Source organism: Oreochromis niloticus, linkage group LG3 (assembly GCF_001858045.2).
Source record: "Oreochromis niloticus isolate F11D_XX linkage group LG3, O_niloticus_UMD_NMBU, whole genome shotgun sequence".
NCBI classification, from domain to species: domain Eukaryota; kingdom Metazoa; phylum Chordata; class Actinopteri; order Cichliformes; family Cichlidae; genus Oreochromis; species Oreochromis niloticus.
Genome location: NC_031967.2, coordinates 14,211,704 through 14,228,498, shown reverse-complemented (window position 1 = coordinate 14,228,498; position 16,795 = coordinate 14,211,704). Strand labels below are relative to the sequence as shown.

Here is a 16,795-nt window from a genome sequence, read left to right as displayed (position 1 = left end):
CCAAAACAACATGAAATATGATAAAGAAGATCCATAACACTGGATTAAAACTATAGGTTGTCACTCGCATTTATTCCGTCTTGCATTACTCGTGCTATAAAATAAATGGGTGTTCACATCACTATGAATATGGATTACACTCATTAGTTCCACCTTAACTTGTGGAGCAGTGAAGTCTCATCAGTCTGAGTCGAATGCGCGCATCTCATTCCCTGGAACTCCTACACCTATTTATTCTCCAGCAAGCCTCAAAAAGTATTTCTTCGCCTTATTTGCATTGTTCGATCTTCAAGTCTCAGCAGGCTCACTTGTTGCTCCGCTCCCCAATCTCCCGGCCTTCCTCGCAGCTACACAGACGAACTAAGTTGCTGTCAGGATCGGCGTCTGACGGCGGCCAGCTTTAAAGGGAATGGCATCCGTTTTGCTGTCAGGGAAGATATGTAAATTTTTCTAGTGGCTTGCAGAAAAACGGAGTGCATGATATCCAATGAGGCTCTCCCCCTTCATGCTTTTCTCCACAGCCATCCACACCCTCACATTCCTCACTTTCCCACAACATCCTTGAAGTTAAAAAAAAAAATCAATACTTCTTAAGCTAACTGGGCAAATTCTTCCGGAAAGGAAGCTGGCCTGGGCATAGTAAACTGAAAGTGCTATAAAACATATGGCCGCATCGAGGACGAAGTGCTTGTGCAGCGATTTTCTGCCGGAGCGCTATATGCCCACTTATGCATTCCTGCGATTGGATGCAAACCATTATTCAAGCCCTCCTGCCCACCCCCTCCCAGCCACAGTCCCTTCCCTCCCCAGCTCTGGCTCCATCCATCCACTCCATCCAAAGCACCGCCTCGCGCTTAAACAAACAGATTACTAAACTGAAATATCTGCAAGTGTCGCTCATTTCTATCCAGCCATTGTCTCAGCCTGTCAGTATGTGGATTCGGCGAGCTGGCTATCTTGATGCAGGACGTGTCCTGATGCCCATTTGAATAAAGCAGGAAGTGAAGGCTTTGCACTCGTGTGCTACATCACCAATCCTCCCCTCCCCGTGCGGCTCTGCGGCTCACATGCCCGAGTGTCAAGCTTGATTTAGTCGCCGTTATGATAAATGCAAATTTGCTGGTATACCTGACGCTTGCACGTTGCCGGGGACTTTGATCGAGATTAGCATGCACACTACAGGCTCTTTATCGTGCACAAAGCAGGAGAAAAAAAAAAAAAAAGCTCTTGGCTTTGTCCCAAATGACACTTAGCGAAATGTTATCCCATTCTTAATCCACTTGATTGGAATTGCTAATTATCTTTAATGCAGATTCACAGATAATTGTTCTCTCATTTATACTGTGAGCTAATCTCATTTTTGTGTCACCAGTAATTGCTTCATGCAACCCGTTTTTTTTCTTTTTTTCCTTTAAAGTTTTGAATCTGCTCTGATATGCATGAAGAAACATGTCAGTGGTAGAGATGCCGCTGATTATCACCACAGTTTGTACTTAATACTAATATTAATTCTGTATAAATATTATTACTGGGAGTAGACGCGGCAGGCTAACGCTGTAGGCTGAGTGAAATATCTTTGCATGCGGCATTTCCGATGTTTCGGTCACACCTTTAACATCAAGTTTATATATTTGCAGTCTCACAGATTCATATTGTGTTACAGGGGGGTAAATTATTCCCCCACACGTTGTTCATTAAGGTAGATTCTTGCCTTCCTCGTGATTATTTCAGCCCAAACCTTCCTGAGCACCACACACAAGTGCAACCCACTGTGCCAGCTGGCAAGCAGTTGGCAGCCCAGTGCAGGATTAACTGGTACCAGTATGCTGGCCTATAAATAGAGTCTACCAACTGCTTCAGGAAATGAACCATGATGGAGCCTCCCAAAGGCCCACGAACAGGTTGTGCTTTTTATCCCCTCCCCTCTGTCAGGATTCATCAGTGCATGTGTGTGAGTTCCCTAATATTTTTACTGTCTTTCTCAGGGAAACCTAGCAAAGCACCTGCTCTCGAGATCAGGTCTGCATCTGCCCTCAGTGATTGGGGGCAAAGCCAGTTTTCCTCACACCAAATTTTATTTATTTATTTATTTTTTAGAGGCGTCATTGTGTGGCCTCCGTGCAGCTCGACAATGCAGAGGGATCATTGCTTTTCTCCAGCACTTACCCCTAGCATTGATCCTCTGTAGTGGAATAAGCTATTTGCTTTGTATGTTTGCCTGCACGTCCGCTTTTGATGGACTCCTAGGATTGATCCTGGCCATGCAGTCATTATCTCCATTCAGTTTAGCGCTGGTTTACGTAAAACCTGAGGAAGGAAGACACCAGCGGTGAAGAATGGCCGTAGAAAAAAAGATCTAAATGCTGTAGGATAATAGCTGGCATGAGTGATTTTGACTGCACTGTGTGCTGCTTTATGTTTTGTGCAGTTTAAACTGCGATCGGCTAAAAGGAAAGAGAGGTGCTCAGCTCAAAGTGAAACACTTTTACCAGCAGAACATCCTTGATCGCAAAATGTATTGTTGGTTTAATGCAGTCGGTTTGTGTTGCTGACCGGTTGTGCATCTGATCAAAAAGTTTAGTATTTGTTTCTTTTGTGCAAACTTTGAATCCCTGCCACAGGAAATGAGACTGAAATGTGACTGTCTCAGTGGGCCTCAGGTGCTCGTGAATGCTGTGCTGATGACATGTTACGTGGATCATGATGAAATCAACTTATTATATTGGGCAAAAAAAAACATTGGGATGAATACCAATATGCTTCCTGATTTTGTACCCTCTGCAGTTTGACAGTGGATGAAATCAAGGCTAAAGTGGTGCTTGTCCACGATGAGCAGCGTGTTCTCTCTGAGGATGAAGCACTGGTAAGTTCATCTTTATTCACAGTTTAAGCTACAACTCTGCAGGTTATATTTTTTTTAATGATTTATGATTATTTGATGCTGGATGGGGAAACAGCCCAGTGCTACTCCTGTGTATCTAAAAGTTTCTTGGTCGTCCACATCGTGTGTGGCTCTCCAAAGTTCCCTTCAACTGCCATTTCCTAATGACAGCTGGAAGCTTTTTGATATCTTTTTATAGCCTAGCCCAGTCCTGGAAGCCTCAATTAGCTTTGCAGTTTCTTAGAGAAGCCCGTGGTTGTTGAGTGCTACCACAAGAGTTGAAGAGTGTGGAGGATTTATCAGCTCTGAAGTCACCAGCTGATGATTCCCTTAATTAAGGCCAAATAAGTTAATGAGGGTCTGAGGCTTTTTATGTGAAAATGTTACCTTGGTATCTTTTGCCTAGTCTCACACCAAAGTATGCCACCCTTATTGTTGGCAAGAAAAATGTTGTATTTTCAACAATAAAAGAGCTGTTTTTTTGCTTTGTAGGGGAAGTCTTTTCACCCCTTCTTTCTTTGTTGGAAAATAAAGTTTTTCTAACATGTATGACGTTTTAAAAAAGTCTTCTTTAACCTAAATACTAACTAAGACATTTTGTTGTCTAATCTGATTAAACAGTGAGTGAAAATAATAATAATAATGATGATATACAGGAAATTAACCCAAGTCTCATCAGAGCAGCTTTTATGACTTGCGCCACTGCCATCCATCCATCCAACCTCCTAATGCAGTCTTTGTTGGCTTTTCTGTGTGCACCGGGGTTGTCACAACACTGGAATTTCACACTCAATAGTTGCACCCAGGAGTATAATTTTTCATGGCATGGGGGGGATGACGACATTAAGAAGCATCTTTTTTTGTATTCAGCTACAGTCCTGTTTATCTGCTGTGTGTCTGGTGACTTCTCACCTTACTTCTTCTGCTGATCAAACAGCCTTTTCTCAGCTTCAGTCAGGGACTTTAAGAGAAGTGTAACAATTTTCAGACACAAATAACTTTGTAATCCTGTGAAATTAACTTCATTGATTCTGCAGATGGGAGGAATTGATCACATTTGCTGCTTAGCTCCCAGTAGCAGTAGTAGTAGTACCTCCTACTTTAATAATAACAGATGACTGTGCGGTGGCCAGGTTAATGTTTATGATAACGTTTTAATACTTTAGTGTTGTTGAAACAGGAAATTCCTCATAAAGACGAGGGTGTCAGTTTGTTTCAAGCAGTGTTCAGCTGCTAGTGAGGGGAGGGGCTGTGTGCTGTCTGTATGCAGGGTGCTGAAGTTGTGTCAGCTAGAGGCAAACACAGCACTGTTCAATATTGTTGCAATTTATCCAATTGTCATTTTTTGTATCAATTAGTATCTGAGAGTGCAGGTAGACAGTCACAGGACATCTACGTAGGCCCCACCCTCTCATTTTATGATAAAACTAATAAGTACTTCACCGCATTGCAGCTGGGTTGAAACTTCTGCACCTACTGGAGTTGTTTTTTATTTTTTTATTATATGTTTATTAATGATTTATTGATTGATTGATTTTAATTTGGGGGAAATTTTTCAAGGAGTTACTTTAAAAAAGTGGAAGTTATTGCATTTTTAATTAGTAAACTTAAGTGACACAAAAACACTTTATTCCTCAACATTACTGAAAACCATCATAGAAACACAGACAAACCCATAGCTTCCACACCGTATCTACACCATCAACAACAGGACATTCTGCATATTTGCATCCAGATATCCTGCTGAATTACCGCTCGTCAATTACCCTTTTTGTCCGCGTCAGACTACAGGACTATATAGCAGATTTACCTTTGATTCCTTTCCTTATCCCGACATTCAAATCTGAGTCTGGACCCCGTCAGTGCTGATGTTCGACCCATTATCTGGTACTTTGAAGGGTTTACAGAACCATTCTTAAAGCCTACAAAAGTGCTTCTGGGCTCATCGGGGCTGTCCTGATGATATCAAACATGTTTGATGTTTAAATCGTTACAATCTTGATTGTTACACATATAATTGCTTCAGTATGTACACAGCAGACAGTGAAAATAACAGTGGCAAAGCGAAACAACAAGGTAGTCTTCATGTGCTTTGGGAAGACAGAGATGGAGCAAGCTGAACAACTTAGTAGAGACTCTCAAAGACTTTCAAGTTATTTCTAGAGCAGTTGACTGTAATGTGAAGCAACATAAACGTTTTAGTCTTTGATGCTAATGTTAGTTTGGATACTGTTGCTTATTACTACCAGTCTGAGCCAGTTGTCCTTGATGACTCATCGATAGATATATGAATGTATATAATTTTGGGACTGTGTATTTCTCTACGTCATTAAATTCATTACATATTAATAAATACATATATGAGGAAATATTATTCCATATCTCTAAACAGTATTGCTGGAGCGCCTTGAGGCAACTGTTGTTGTGATTTGGCGCTACATAAATAAAACTGAACTGAATGAAATTGAATTGAATTTCCGCATCCGCCAGGGTCCACTCAAGTCTGAGTGACAGAAATTTTATCCTAAGATGATGAGTGCAAGCGTCCATGGGGATGTCCGCGTGCCTGCTTGTTTTTTGTGCACTTACAACTTTGCGGGTGCTCCAGGCTAGTGGGCTAGTATAGGAAAGCAGGAATGACTTCTCAGCCAACATGTCTCCAGCTGTCCATTTCCATGTCTGCCAGAGTATAATCTAGGCTTTCTTCCCCCCTCCATGCTCCTTGAAAGAGTCTGAAGTTATGCCACAGACCTCTACTCTCTTTCTGCAGTTCAAATCTCACCTCCAGTTCTCACTGACAAATACACAACCTTGCTTAACCTGCTCTCACCGACCACTTTATCATCCAGACTCTTGAAACAGCCTGCTTTTTCTCATTGCACAGTGTTGCTAAAGTTCCAGCAAAAGTTGGTGAAATTCACATGAGGCTGAGTTGCCTCACCTGAATGTGATACACCAAATCAATAATCTAAATAATATCCAATAATAATGTGTGTATATACATGCAAACATATGTAGATACACACTCTGTGTTATTTGGGATTTGACAGAAGTAAAATCTGTGAATCTGTAAAGTTTCTTGTTATATGTATGACTCAGTTTTAAAAATCAGTTATTATTATGGAAGTCACGCTGCAGACTGCCACATAAACAAAATGATTAACATTGTGAAATTTGCAATTGCACTCTCTCCGTTAGTTGGTTTAAAGATGGGAACCACGTCCATTATCACTCGCAGTCTTTGGTTGCTGTCTTTAAAGTAACTTTGGTGTGTCGGGATGGCGATAAAATGGCAATAAGATAAAATCAGTCTGCTATCAGTTTGTGATTGACTAGTTTCAAGTTGGTAATTATATGGAAACTGTTATACAGCAATTAACTGTAATAAACTGCAAATCTGTTGCTGTCTAAATACAAAAAAGTCCATAATCATCATACTTCATACTTACATTGAGAGTCCAGCCAGAACTTCATAAATTAATAACAGAAATTCTGAAATTCCACCAGAAAGAGTGACATAGTTTCTGCAGGATAGCAAAGGCACTTGTATAGGAATACAGTCAGCATGAAATCAGAATACAACCAGAATACAACCGGTCCAAAGTCCTCCATTGCAAAGGGATGCACTGCAGTTATTTACAAACCTTCACCATTCTGTCGGCGCAGCCAGCCGTTAAAATCATTCTGAGTCAGACTGCAGCTACCTGCAATCAGTCGTCGTTTGTGAAAAAATTCAATGCAGTCACAAGGCAATATCAGTTTTTCTCCTTTGGTTGCAAGAAAGTTGTTGTGCTATTTTGTAAGTGTGAATAAACTACAACAATATATTAGAAATATATCAATTAATAATTTTTTTGAAAAAGACATAAGTAGTTTCCCAAAACATCTGGAGTAAGTACTGCATTTACTTGGGAGTACTTTCATCTGTGGCTCAGTGCACAGCTGGTGCACTGGTGAGTATTTATAGCATCTGGACTGTAGGTAGGAATGTCAGACCTGTCAAGCTGCCTATTGCATAAGAACACCATCGAACATATCTCTTTTATGTCTAAATAGTAGTTTAGTAGTTTTATCTTAGTATACTATATAGCGCTATCTAAAAATCAAATATTGATTTAATCTGCTGTTGCATTGTCTGCAAGTTTGCTATCTGGTTTCGATCAGCTGTGCGCTTTCCTGACTGGTTCAATGTTTTTCCCCCACTTATACAACAGGGTTCCTTCCACAGTCATTTGAATTCCGAACAGGAAGCGCACAGTGATTTTCCCTCAAGCTGCTGTGTGCGAGACGGCTGTCTGCTTCACTCTAAACTTGTTGAGCCTCCCTTGTACCAGGCAGCACATACCAAAAATCTCTGGCTGTAAACAAAAATGGCCAACGCTTAAATTTTCCTCTGCCTTTTCCCTCCTGTAAATCATATGCACAATAATAAACAAACATGCAAATTACAAAAAAAAAAAAAAAAAAAAATCAAAGCACGTCTGCTGGGTTCTCCCACTGCAGGGCGTGAGGAGCCTTTGAGTAGGTTCTCACTAGGCCGAAAATGTGTTTACAGATATTTTCACAAATTAGTATTTAGTTGGAGTTGGACTGTCCTCCACTCCTTAAGGGGTGGCGATGTGTATTTTTTGCTTTGGCCTACTAATTTTAGCCTCTGTAAAATTCTACCGTATTCGTTTGTTGTGTCGGCATGCAACGGAAAACAAACCCGAGCAGCTCCAGCGCTTTAACCAACATGAAAGACTCCAAAAAAATCAGCGCTCATTTGTTGTTGTTGGGTTTTTTTCTCACGTTTTTTCTCCCCTGCTTGCTAACGGGGAGACATTCCTAATGAATTCAGCTGCATCTGAAGAGGATGAATCAGTTTGAATATGCATGAATATGAAAATGTGTACTTAACTGCAACCACAACAAACCGTGATCAAGCTGGGCAAATTAAGCAGGGTGCCATTGACAGTGGTTACCGGGCAATTTACATTAGAACTGACAAGCAGCCCCACGTTAGCACCTTAATCAAGGTCCAGGGGCAGTAACAGGTGTGCCTTTAAAAGTTAATTGCGTGTATTGGTGCGGGTTTAAGTAAAAGGTTTTGTTTTGAAACCCTCTTATTGATTCTTTGGTGTTTCTGTCTCAGAAACACATTTTCTGGCGACTTTAACGTTGCCGTTACTTCACTATACAGCTTGTGCGTACTCTAAATGTGTTTCCTCAAGACACAGAAAGAAAGTAATAACCCCAAAGTACCTGTTTTCCTCCCTCTATATGAACAAAGACAAAAGAAAACTTTCCTCCTTGTCGGTTCTCGGCTGTAACGTCTGAAGACCTTGATAAGTTTTCTCCTGTCGGGGCCGTATAGGTTTTTGGCACGCTTATTCAATTTGTGTCATTTTCACATCTTTTTATTTCCCCGCTTCTCCCCTTTCTCTTAAGAAGCTTTGGTCTCCACAGAAAATTCAACTTCCACTTCAGCGGCCCAGATAATTCAAGAACAGAGAGGATTTTCAGGAGAACAATTTGATGATCAAAGGAGGCGCTGAGCTCGGGAGGGAGAAGGGATATTCTGAAGTGGCTCTCTGTCGCTATTCTGTCATTATGTTATAGCCGTCCACTCCTGTAAAGAAAAAAAAAAGAGCTGATAATGTAGGTCCACTCGTGTTTGAAAGGTAATCATGCTGATGAAGGAGAATGTTTTTTGTTGTTAAATAAAAAAAGCAGCTGAGATTTATGTTGTGCTGTTTCTATTCTCCGAACGTCAGATGCAGCCGACGTCTGAACAGAAATGATTTCAATACTCAAACCGAAACATTTGCACTAAATCAGACAGAACTCTTATTTCTTTGGGTATTACCCGTAGGACAATACATTTTCAGGAGCACCAGTGTGTAACCAAGCTTGGACTCCAGCAATGTGCTTGTGAACTAGAGCTAGAGGAAATTGCCTTCTCTCAAGCTATAGACATTTGTGCCGAGGTGAATTTCACTTATCCATCTACTACCCACTCGCTTCTCTTAAAGCCCCGTACTCAGTCTAGCAGAAATGGAAAGAGATGGAGAAAATAACATGTTTTTCTTTTTCTTTTGAACACGAGGACGAAAGAAACCCCCCAGATTTAACGGGGGGGAGAAAAGTCAGTTGCTGTTTGGTGGTGATAAGAGAGAAAAGTTGAGGAAATTTCACATTTTTGTGTGTAGCTGGAAAAGGTCAGGGGTTTCCCCATAACGGCCTGCCTAGTGTGTATGGAAATCCTGCTTGTTTCACAGTTTTATAATATTGACCATGCCCTAGGGTTCCCTAGTAGACGAGCTGACATTGCCTTGGTGGTAACGAGGCAGAAATGATGACGGTGTAGCTGCTGTGGTGTAGTTGGGAGGTAGCGGTGCGTAGACGACCAGGGGGGGGAAACGGAACATTTAAGACGTCAGAGCTCTTTGGGTTACCTGTGAAGTTTTGCAAGTAAGATTTTTATCTCTGTGGTTGTTTCATCATTTTAAAAAATAATGATTAAATGTCTAGATTTAATCATTATTTTCAACATTTCAGACTATTAACTTATGATTATCAGACACATTAAAAAGTCTAAACTTACCTTAATCAAAATTGTAGGTATGAAATATTGTGACACAAATAAATCATGTGTAATAATTATTGGGCCAAGTTTTTTCAATATATCTATGCGGCCCATGTGTGGGGCTGCTCAGCGTCAACGCGTTAGCGCAGTTAGCTCGTTAACACGTTAGCGCCGTTAATGCGGTTATGGCGTTAACGTCACTTTAACAAGATTAACGCTGACAGCACTAATATATATATATATATATATATGTATATATATATATATATATATATATATATATATATATATATATGTATATATATATATGTGTGTATCCTGTTTATCCATAGAAATATCAAAAACATTCCCTCTGCTGTTCATCCAATCCCAACATTTTTCTGTCATGGTGGCAGCTTGACAACATCCCACAGAGCCTAAAAGCACCTGCAAAGCAAAGCAAGCAGCCCTGACGTGACTTTACCTCCCCATCTTGGCAACAACACTCGGCTCTCTTGATGTTCACAACATCCACTGAAAACAAACACCGGGTGCCGGTGTTGCGTTGTCATTCCACCCCTAGTCAGTCCCGAACCAAGGTCAGCCTCTCAGCTCGGCTCTTAACACCATCTGTTTGAGCTGGTTGACATTTGGCCCCGGCCAACGCTTAAATCTCACTTCAGAGGGGGCCCGGCATGTTTGCATTCTGTTTTTGTATTTTGTGTCAAGAGGGCAGATTTCACTTAGATTTCATCTCAAATCCACAAGATAATATCTTATTAAATGTATGTTAGATGTTGGTGAAGTGAGAGACTGTGACATGTACTCAATACATGTTTAGGCTATTTAGGGTGTAATTGCTTTTGTCTTTTCATACAGTGCTAGGTGCAAATGGCTTATTACATCCGGGGTCTGCATATCATCGTGATGGCAGTTTTTGCACATTTGGTCAAGTGAAGAGTCCCGAACAGGAAGAGCATATGAATACTTGTGAACAGGAAAGCAGAGTGTTATTTGCTCTGGGATGTCTTCCTGGCCACCAGAAGGGGGCAGCAGGCCTCTAAGTTGAGCAAGAGCTGATGGCAAAATGGAAAGTCACATTCACAGGTCATTTAATCTCTTTGTTTTGTCATGGGCTGGGCCTCTGGTGCTGTTTTCTTGCCTTGCTCCCTCCTCTCTCGAAAAGGAGAGAGATCCCTCCTGCTCAGAAAAATCTCATCTGCCTCCAAGAACTTCCTTTTTCATCCATTTGGATGGTGGTTTCATAAGCTTGCAGTGATTCCAGGATTAAATGTGTGTGTTCAGAGGAGATTCTCGAATCTGGATGCGACTGTAAGGGAGCTTTTGTGTTTTTACAGTTTGTATTTAACTTTGTCAAAATGTCTTTTTTTGGGGGGAGCAATGTGTGCTCTTGCGTCACTGAGCACAAACTAGAAGTCTAATATCTGCAGACCTAAGCTGTGCTTAGGATTCCGGTCTTAGTTAAGTGTACAGTAACACTGTGGGTCTACATCCCTACAGTCATTGTATGCACAGGCTTACCATCCCATGCAGTGTTTGCTTGGGGATTATAAAGTTGTTAAGGTAAACCGTACGCGGCTTACGCTGCGTTATGGTGAAGCAAGCAATGCGTTCGTAGTAAACAAGCAGTTGAAGACAGGTTTTCCATTTCCGCTTGTGGATCCAAAACAGTACTTACAGTCCCGTGTTAAAAAGCCAGCTAGATGTATGAAGTCATACCGTAGCAGGCTGGTGTACACCTTTCCCCTCTCCGTACCGTTCATCATCTACCATCGCACACATCACGTGTTTTTTGCTCCCCAGCTGGAGTGCTTTCAAGTTATATAATGTAAAATGACAAGCTGTAACCAGAGGTGGACTGATATCTGGTTTGTAGAGCTGAGGTAGAGAAAACTTACCTCCTAGGAAAAGAAAAAAAATGCTGTAATGTGTCATGTTCTTTTGAAATAGGAGGACAGCGAGGGTCTTCAAAGGAAGGTGGGATGTCGAATGATTTTAGTTGGTAACTGTGAAAGACTTTTTTTTTTTTATTTGTTTCAGGCTGCACACCTGACACTTCTCAATCTCTTGCCTTGCCCTCTCCCTCTGCACCTTTAATCTCCTCCGCATTCGTCTTTTGTTATGTAACTGCCAAGATTGGATGCGCTCAAGGTCGCGCGGGTGATACAGGTAATGGAACCAGTGGGAGGTCAAAGGCAAGAGAGGGAAGGAGCAAAGTGAAGAGGCATCATTTTGTGCAGATCCAACAAGTCTTGACAGAGGTGTCTTATATCAAGAGCTATCTGTGTGCCTGAGTCCATGTGTTTACCGCCTGCATCTGTTTGCCAGTTTGCTTTTTTTTTAAACAATAAAATCATTTTTTTTTCTCTCTCAAAATATAAAAACTAACAAAAGCAAAAGAAAAAAATAATGTGGTTTTTGTTTATATATACAAAAAAAGAGAGTCAGATTTAAAATATTTGAATCACACAGCTGTGTTTGTATCACTTTGACTCCAACACTGGGACTGCTGTCTTACAAGCTGTACTGACAAACCAGCCTTAAAGCAAGCTCAAGGCAATCATTCGAATTTTTATCAGCTTTATCCACTTGACAAATACTATTAGTGTTGCAGTTGCCAGTGAGCAGAGTACAAAGACAATAGACCTCTGTTTCCAACTGGATGATCTGTGCTTGTGAACACATTGATTACTGTATTTACTGTCTTTTACTGTGTTCAGGGTTTTTAAAAACTCTTTAAAATATCTTATTTAGATATACTAATTTACAATACTAATAAAAGGTCTTAGAAATTACCACATTGTCCTCGAATTCAGTTGCATCGCTGCAAGAATTTGCGGCACACAATGCTGTTATTTCTGCTCTGCGTATTTAGACTATGCAGTGCATCTGGATTGTTATTTGTGAAGGTTTTCGAAGCCTTTCCACCGTCACCAAATTGGCTATAAAGAAAAAAATGGATGGACGGGTGGAGCTGACTGTGAAACTTGGCCAGCGACTTAACAGTTTGTTAGTCAATGAGTGAGCAGTTTCATAACACAGATCTATTTGAATATATGGTATGACCAAGATTTTCAAAGTAGACATTTTTATTCAGCATGATCCAAAAAAAGTAACTGAGCTCATAAATTCAGCAGAAAAGTGTTTACTGAGGTCAAGTCAGAAAGCTGTTTCCCCATAGACTTCCTATAGCAACAACAGCTGTCCCCATCTGGTGGCCCTAAATAATGCAGTTTTATGGCACTTTCTGCGTTGACGTCAGGGTTTCAGGGTTTTTTTTTTACCCTCTATGGTACTTGCTGACCAGTTGGTGAATAATTGCTGGAGGTCACTGGTTATCGCCAGTCAATAGAATGCTGCACCAAAAACCTCCTTGTGATTTCTTCGCAAATTGCCACTGTCGAAGACACCAACTTATCTGCAATCATTCGCTATTTACTATCCAAGCTGTTGCAAAACTTTAAAAATAAAAGTTTGCAACACAAATGATAGAAAAATAGATAAATTGTGCCTTATCACTGCTACCAACGTATTTCAAAAGATGCAACTTTGAAAAGTATTGAAAGTTTTACTATTGCCTGTTGAGTAGTTTGCAAGTGTTTGCAGACAAGTCAGCGTCTTGCATGCAAACTACTGGCAAACAATGCAAGTGCATGGAAGTTTCTGGTGCAGCACCATATATAAAAGTAAGTAAATAAAACTGTATTTATATAGCATCTTTCAAGACAAGGATTAGGCCCCTTGGTAACCAGTTTCTCATTAGCGATTACCAGCAACCACACACCAACTGGTTGCAAAATGCACATTTTTTCCTAACCACTGCTTGTTGCCAGTGAATCACTGACCAGTCACTAGGCGTGCGTGAATGGAGCCTTAGCAGTTAATTTCAGAGTGATTACCAGCAACCACTTACCAACTGGTCACTAAATACACATTCTTTCCCTTGCAGCCGTTGGTTACCAAATGGTTGTCGATCAGTTTCTAAGCCTGTATGACTGAAGCCTTAGCTAACAGTTATAATTCATACTTAAAATAAATCTTAAACCTGAAAATTTCCTGATGCTAGTGGTTGGTTTTTCTGGTTGTCAGAAAAAAAGAAAATGAAAGTTTGTGAGAAATGGTTTGAGAGACATGATCACCATTGGTTGTTCAAGCCAATGACTGAAGATGCTTACAGAGGAAAACAACAGGCTGTTCTATAAGGTGGATAAGGTTTTGAAAAGCAATGACATTTTTGTTGTCATTTCACATTAAGACATTTGGAAACATTTTCTAAAATAAGCTCAATACATGCAAGTAGATGACATGGCTGTAGCAGGCAGGTCTTAAGAGTCAAGCTGATGCCAAAGCGTCTCAAATGTGCAATAATTTTAGTGACTATTGAGAAGCGGCCCCTCTGGTTGCAAAACGGCTTCTGGTTGTATGAAGTATATGGGAAAACAGCCCTCAACTGCCCTGCTCTTTAAACTCAGAAAACACTTTGCTGATGACTTTATGGTTGTTAGTTTGAGGTCATGTTAAATAAAATATGAAGATCATTTTGTAAATCTTGGTCATTATTGGAGTCAGAAAGGCAGGTTATCCAAGACTTGTTAATGACAGTTTCAAGTGTAGTGGGGAACACCACCGTGGCTACATTCATCTTTTCTATGGGCTATAGTTAGGTTCTGAATTTATTTTATGACGGTAACAATTTGATCTCAAAAGTCTTACATTTGACTTGCACATGATTTGATCCCAGACCATAAAAGAATGTTTTACCAGTAGGAGGATATGCTAAATAATAAGTAACACTGTAAAGGGTTAGCTAATGACAGAAAAGTGCCTTTGGACTTTCCCACTCCCAACTATAGCTGCTGTGCGTCATGTCGGCTGATTGTGTTCGAGGCTGGTAGTTAGTTGAGATACTACTTACATTATCAAACACTGGTGTGTTTGTGTGTAGTGTAACCACAGAAAAGCCACAAGCTGAATAGGTTTCCACTCTTAGAAGAGCTCTGTACTGGTTGCGGCAGTTAGTTACGTGGCTGTACATCCTGTCTCCAAATCAGTTTCTGTTAAGTACAGGTTTAGGCTGGTTACGAACACTCGCTGTCAGCACAGCGCTAAGTACTGTACATGACAATGCATCTCAATTAGTGTGTTGCATTGTGCTTCACACTCAAAGCCACCCGTTAGGAAGCAGAACATAATATTGGGTTTGCATCGGGAGTAACTTATAACAGCTCTGTTAGTATGGCCTTAGGAGAGTGACAAGCAAAAATTAAAACTAATATAAAGTTACAGACAGTAATGCTGCTTGTGCGTAGGCTGACAATTTCAATTTTCTGTGGGAGCAGTAAGCCTACTAATAGAATACTTACTAAAATCTTAGATTTAAAGACCTAATATGAAGACACAATTGATTTAATGGCTGCGTAGAAAAAAATCTGTGATAAGTTGTTTTGTTTTTTTTACCAAACTATTTTAGAGATTGTAGACTGGGATTTGGAAATGTGACTCATTCAAAGCAATCTATATCGTACAAACCTCAATAACTTTATATTTCATATTTTCTTTGAGTACCAATGTAGGAAAAAAACCTTCAATAACTAGTGCCCAAGGCTCTAAAATTACCGAACCTCCTTTTATTAAGAAAAGTTTCAATTTTAATATGCATTGCAATATTGTAAATTAATGCAAAATCCATAGAAAATAATGAGGTTAAATCCAGTGTGCGGTATTCCTTTACTTTAAGTTGTTCATGACAATTTACTTATCTTTATTAAGTTGAAAAACAGACTTCCAGGCGATTTAATGAGTATATAATTTCAGTGCACTGCATTTGCACTTAAATAAAAGATAGTATTAAATAATAAGCTCACTTTTAATGTTTTAAACTCATTCTGCAGATCATAAAATCATAAAATAAACTGCACAGTTCTGCATTTGTATTTCTAAATATCAAGTCACATCAAATATCCTGTGCTCGAGACAGACCACTGGCTCCTGGAAGAACGTCTTGTTGAAGAACCTCATATCCTTTGTGGTGTAATTGTTGATGTGTTTTGTGTTTCCATGGTGACCCCGCCGCACAGCGCATAAGACAATAATGAAAGCTCTTAAAGGCCCCAGGGGGACCAGAATAGCTCGTGTCCTCGACGTTTCAGCTACTGTGGCACTTGGAGGAGTTACACAACCTGACGTTCACCCTGAGAATGTTTCTTTCCCCCATCATCTTGGGGGTTTTTGAGACCGGCAAAGATTGGGCTCGCTAGCAAAGGGATGACACACGGAATGACAAAACTCCTGTGTCTGTCTGTCAGGCTCGGTCTTTATCCGACTGACATTTGCTGGCTCAGGCTCATCCAGGCTCTGGAGAAGCCAGGGATAAGAGTCAGACACAGATGGCTTTTTCCTTTGCAATTCTGTCTCACATAAGATTCAGAAGGGGCGGGGGTTGGGGGGGGTTCCAAACCTTTATCCCGTTTTTACAGACACTCAGAAATATAAGTCTTCACACACCCGCAATGATTTTTGTAATATGTTGCCTCGCTGTGCTTTATGTTTCCTGCCTGCGCTGACCCGACCTATTGGTGATTAAGTCTTGATAGGACTGTAACTTCAGCGCAGGCATTTCTCGTCCTCTGAGTAAGTCAAAAGAACAATGCAAGAATGCCTTGTGCCATTTAAAACTGATGAGCCAAAGCCAGCGTGAGGGAGGAGAGGGGAGGTGTAGGTGTTAAATTGATTGGCGAGAGAAAAAAGCATCTGCTTTGCAATAGCTTAACAGTTGCCTCAGAAGCACGCCTGCTATTGTTTCCAAACAAGAATACCCACTTCTGTGTGCCGAGGAGTGTCGCCTTCAGAAGAAATGTGTGAGAGGGATAGAAATTGTTGCATAAGAAACATTTAGAGACATCTTTTTTTTTTTCTTTTTTTCTGCGGCTTTCCAGGACCTTGATCTATTTTCTCTCATCTACTTTTCTATTCTGCAGACTGCTCAGCGTTAATATGTGGGCAGAAAACAAAATCTGCAGGATATGGGCTTGGTGTCAGCAGCTGATTCAATGACAGCGAGGCAAGGGGGTCCCAGGTGTAGTCATGACTCAGGTAGCACTCCAGGCTGATTGAAGGGGGCAAAGGAAGCAGCGGAGGGGGGTTGGGAGGGGTGCAACATGGAAGCTGGCGTCTTGCGTGACAAGCTGCCTGAGTCCCAGACAGCAGGAAAAGCAAAGAGACAGGACGCCTGACCCCTTCGACCTTCACCAAAGTAGGACGGGGGGGGGACTCGGATTTTTGTTTCCCAACAGCAGTGGCACAAGTGCGCGCGTCTCTAGCTTCTGCATTTATTTCAGCGGTAAGCA

The 16,795-nt window shown here is 40.8% G+C and overlaps 1 protein-coding gene across 1 annotated transcript in view; it reads left to right on the top strand.

Moving 5' to 3' along the window:
- LOC100691113 (glucosidase 2 subunit beta) overlaps positions 1–16,795 on the top strand; it is a 157,914-nt gene that overhangs the window by 24,062 nt on the left and 117,057 nt on the right. Inside the window, exon 8 of the mRNA XM_003450336.5 lies at positions 2,785–2,863. Within this exon, the coding sequence (XP_003450384.1) occupies positions 2,785–2,863 (79 nt within the window). The remainder of the gene's footprint in view (positions 1–2,784; positions 2,864–16,795) is intronic.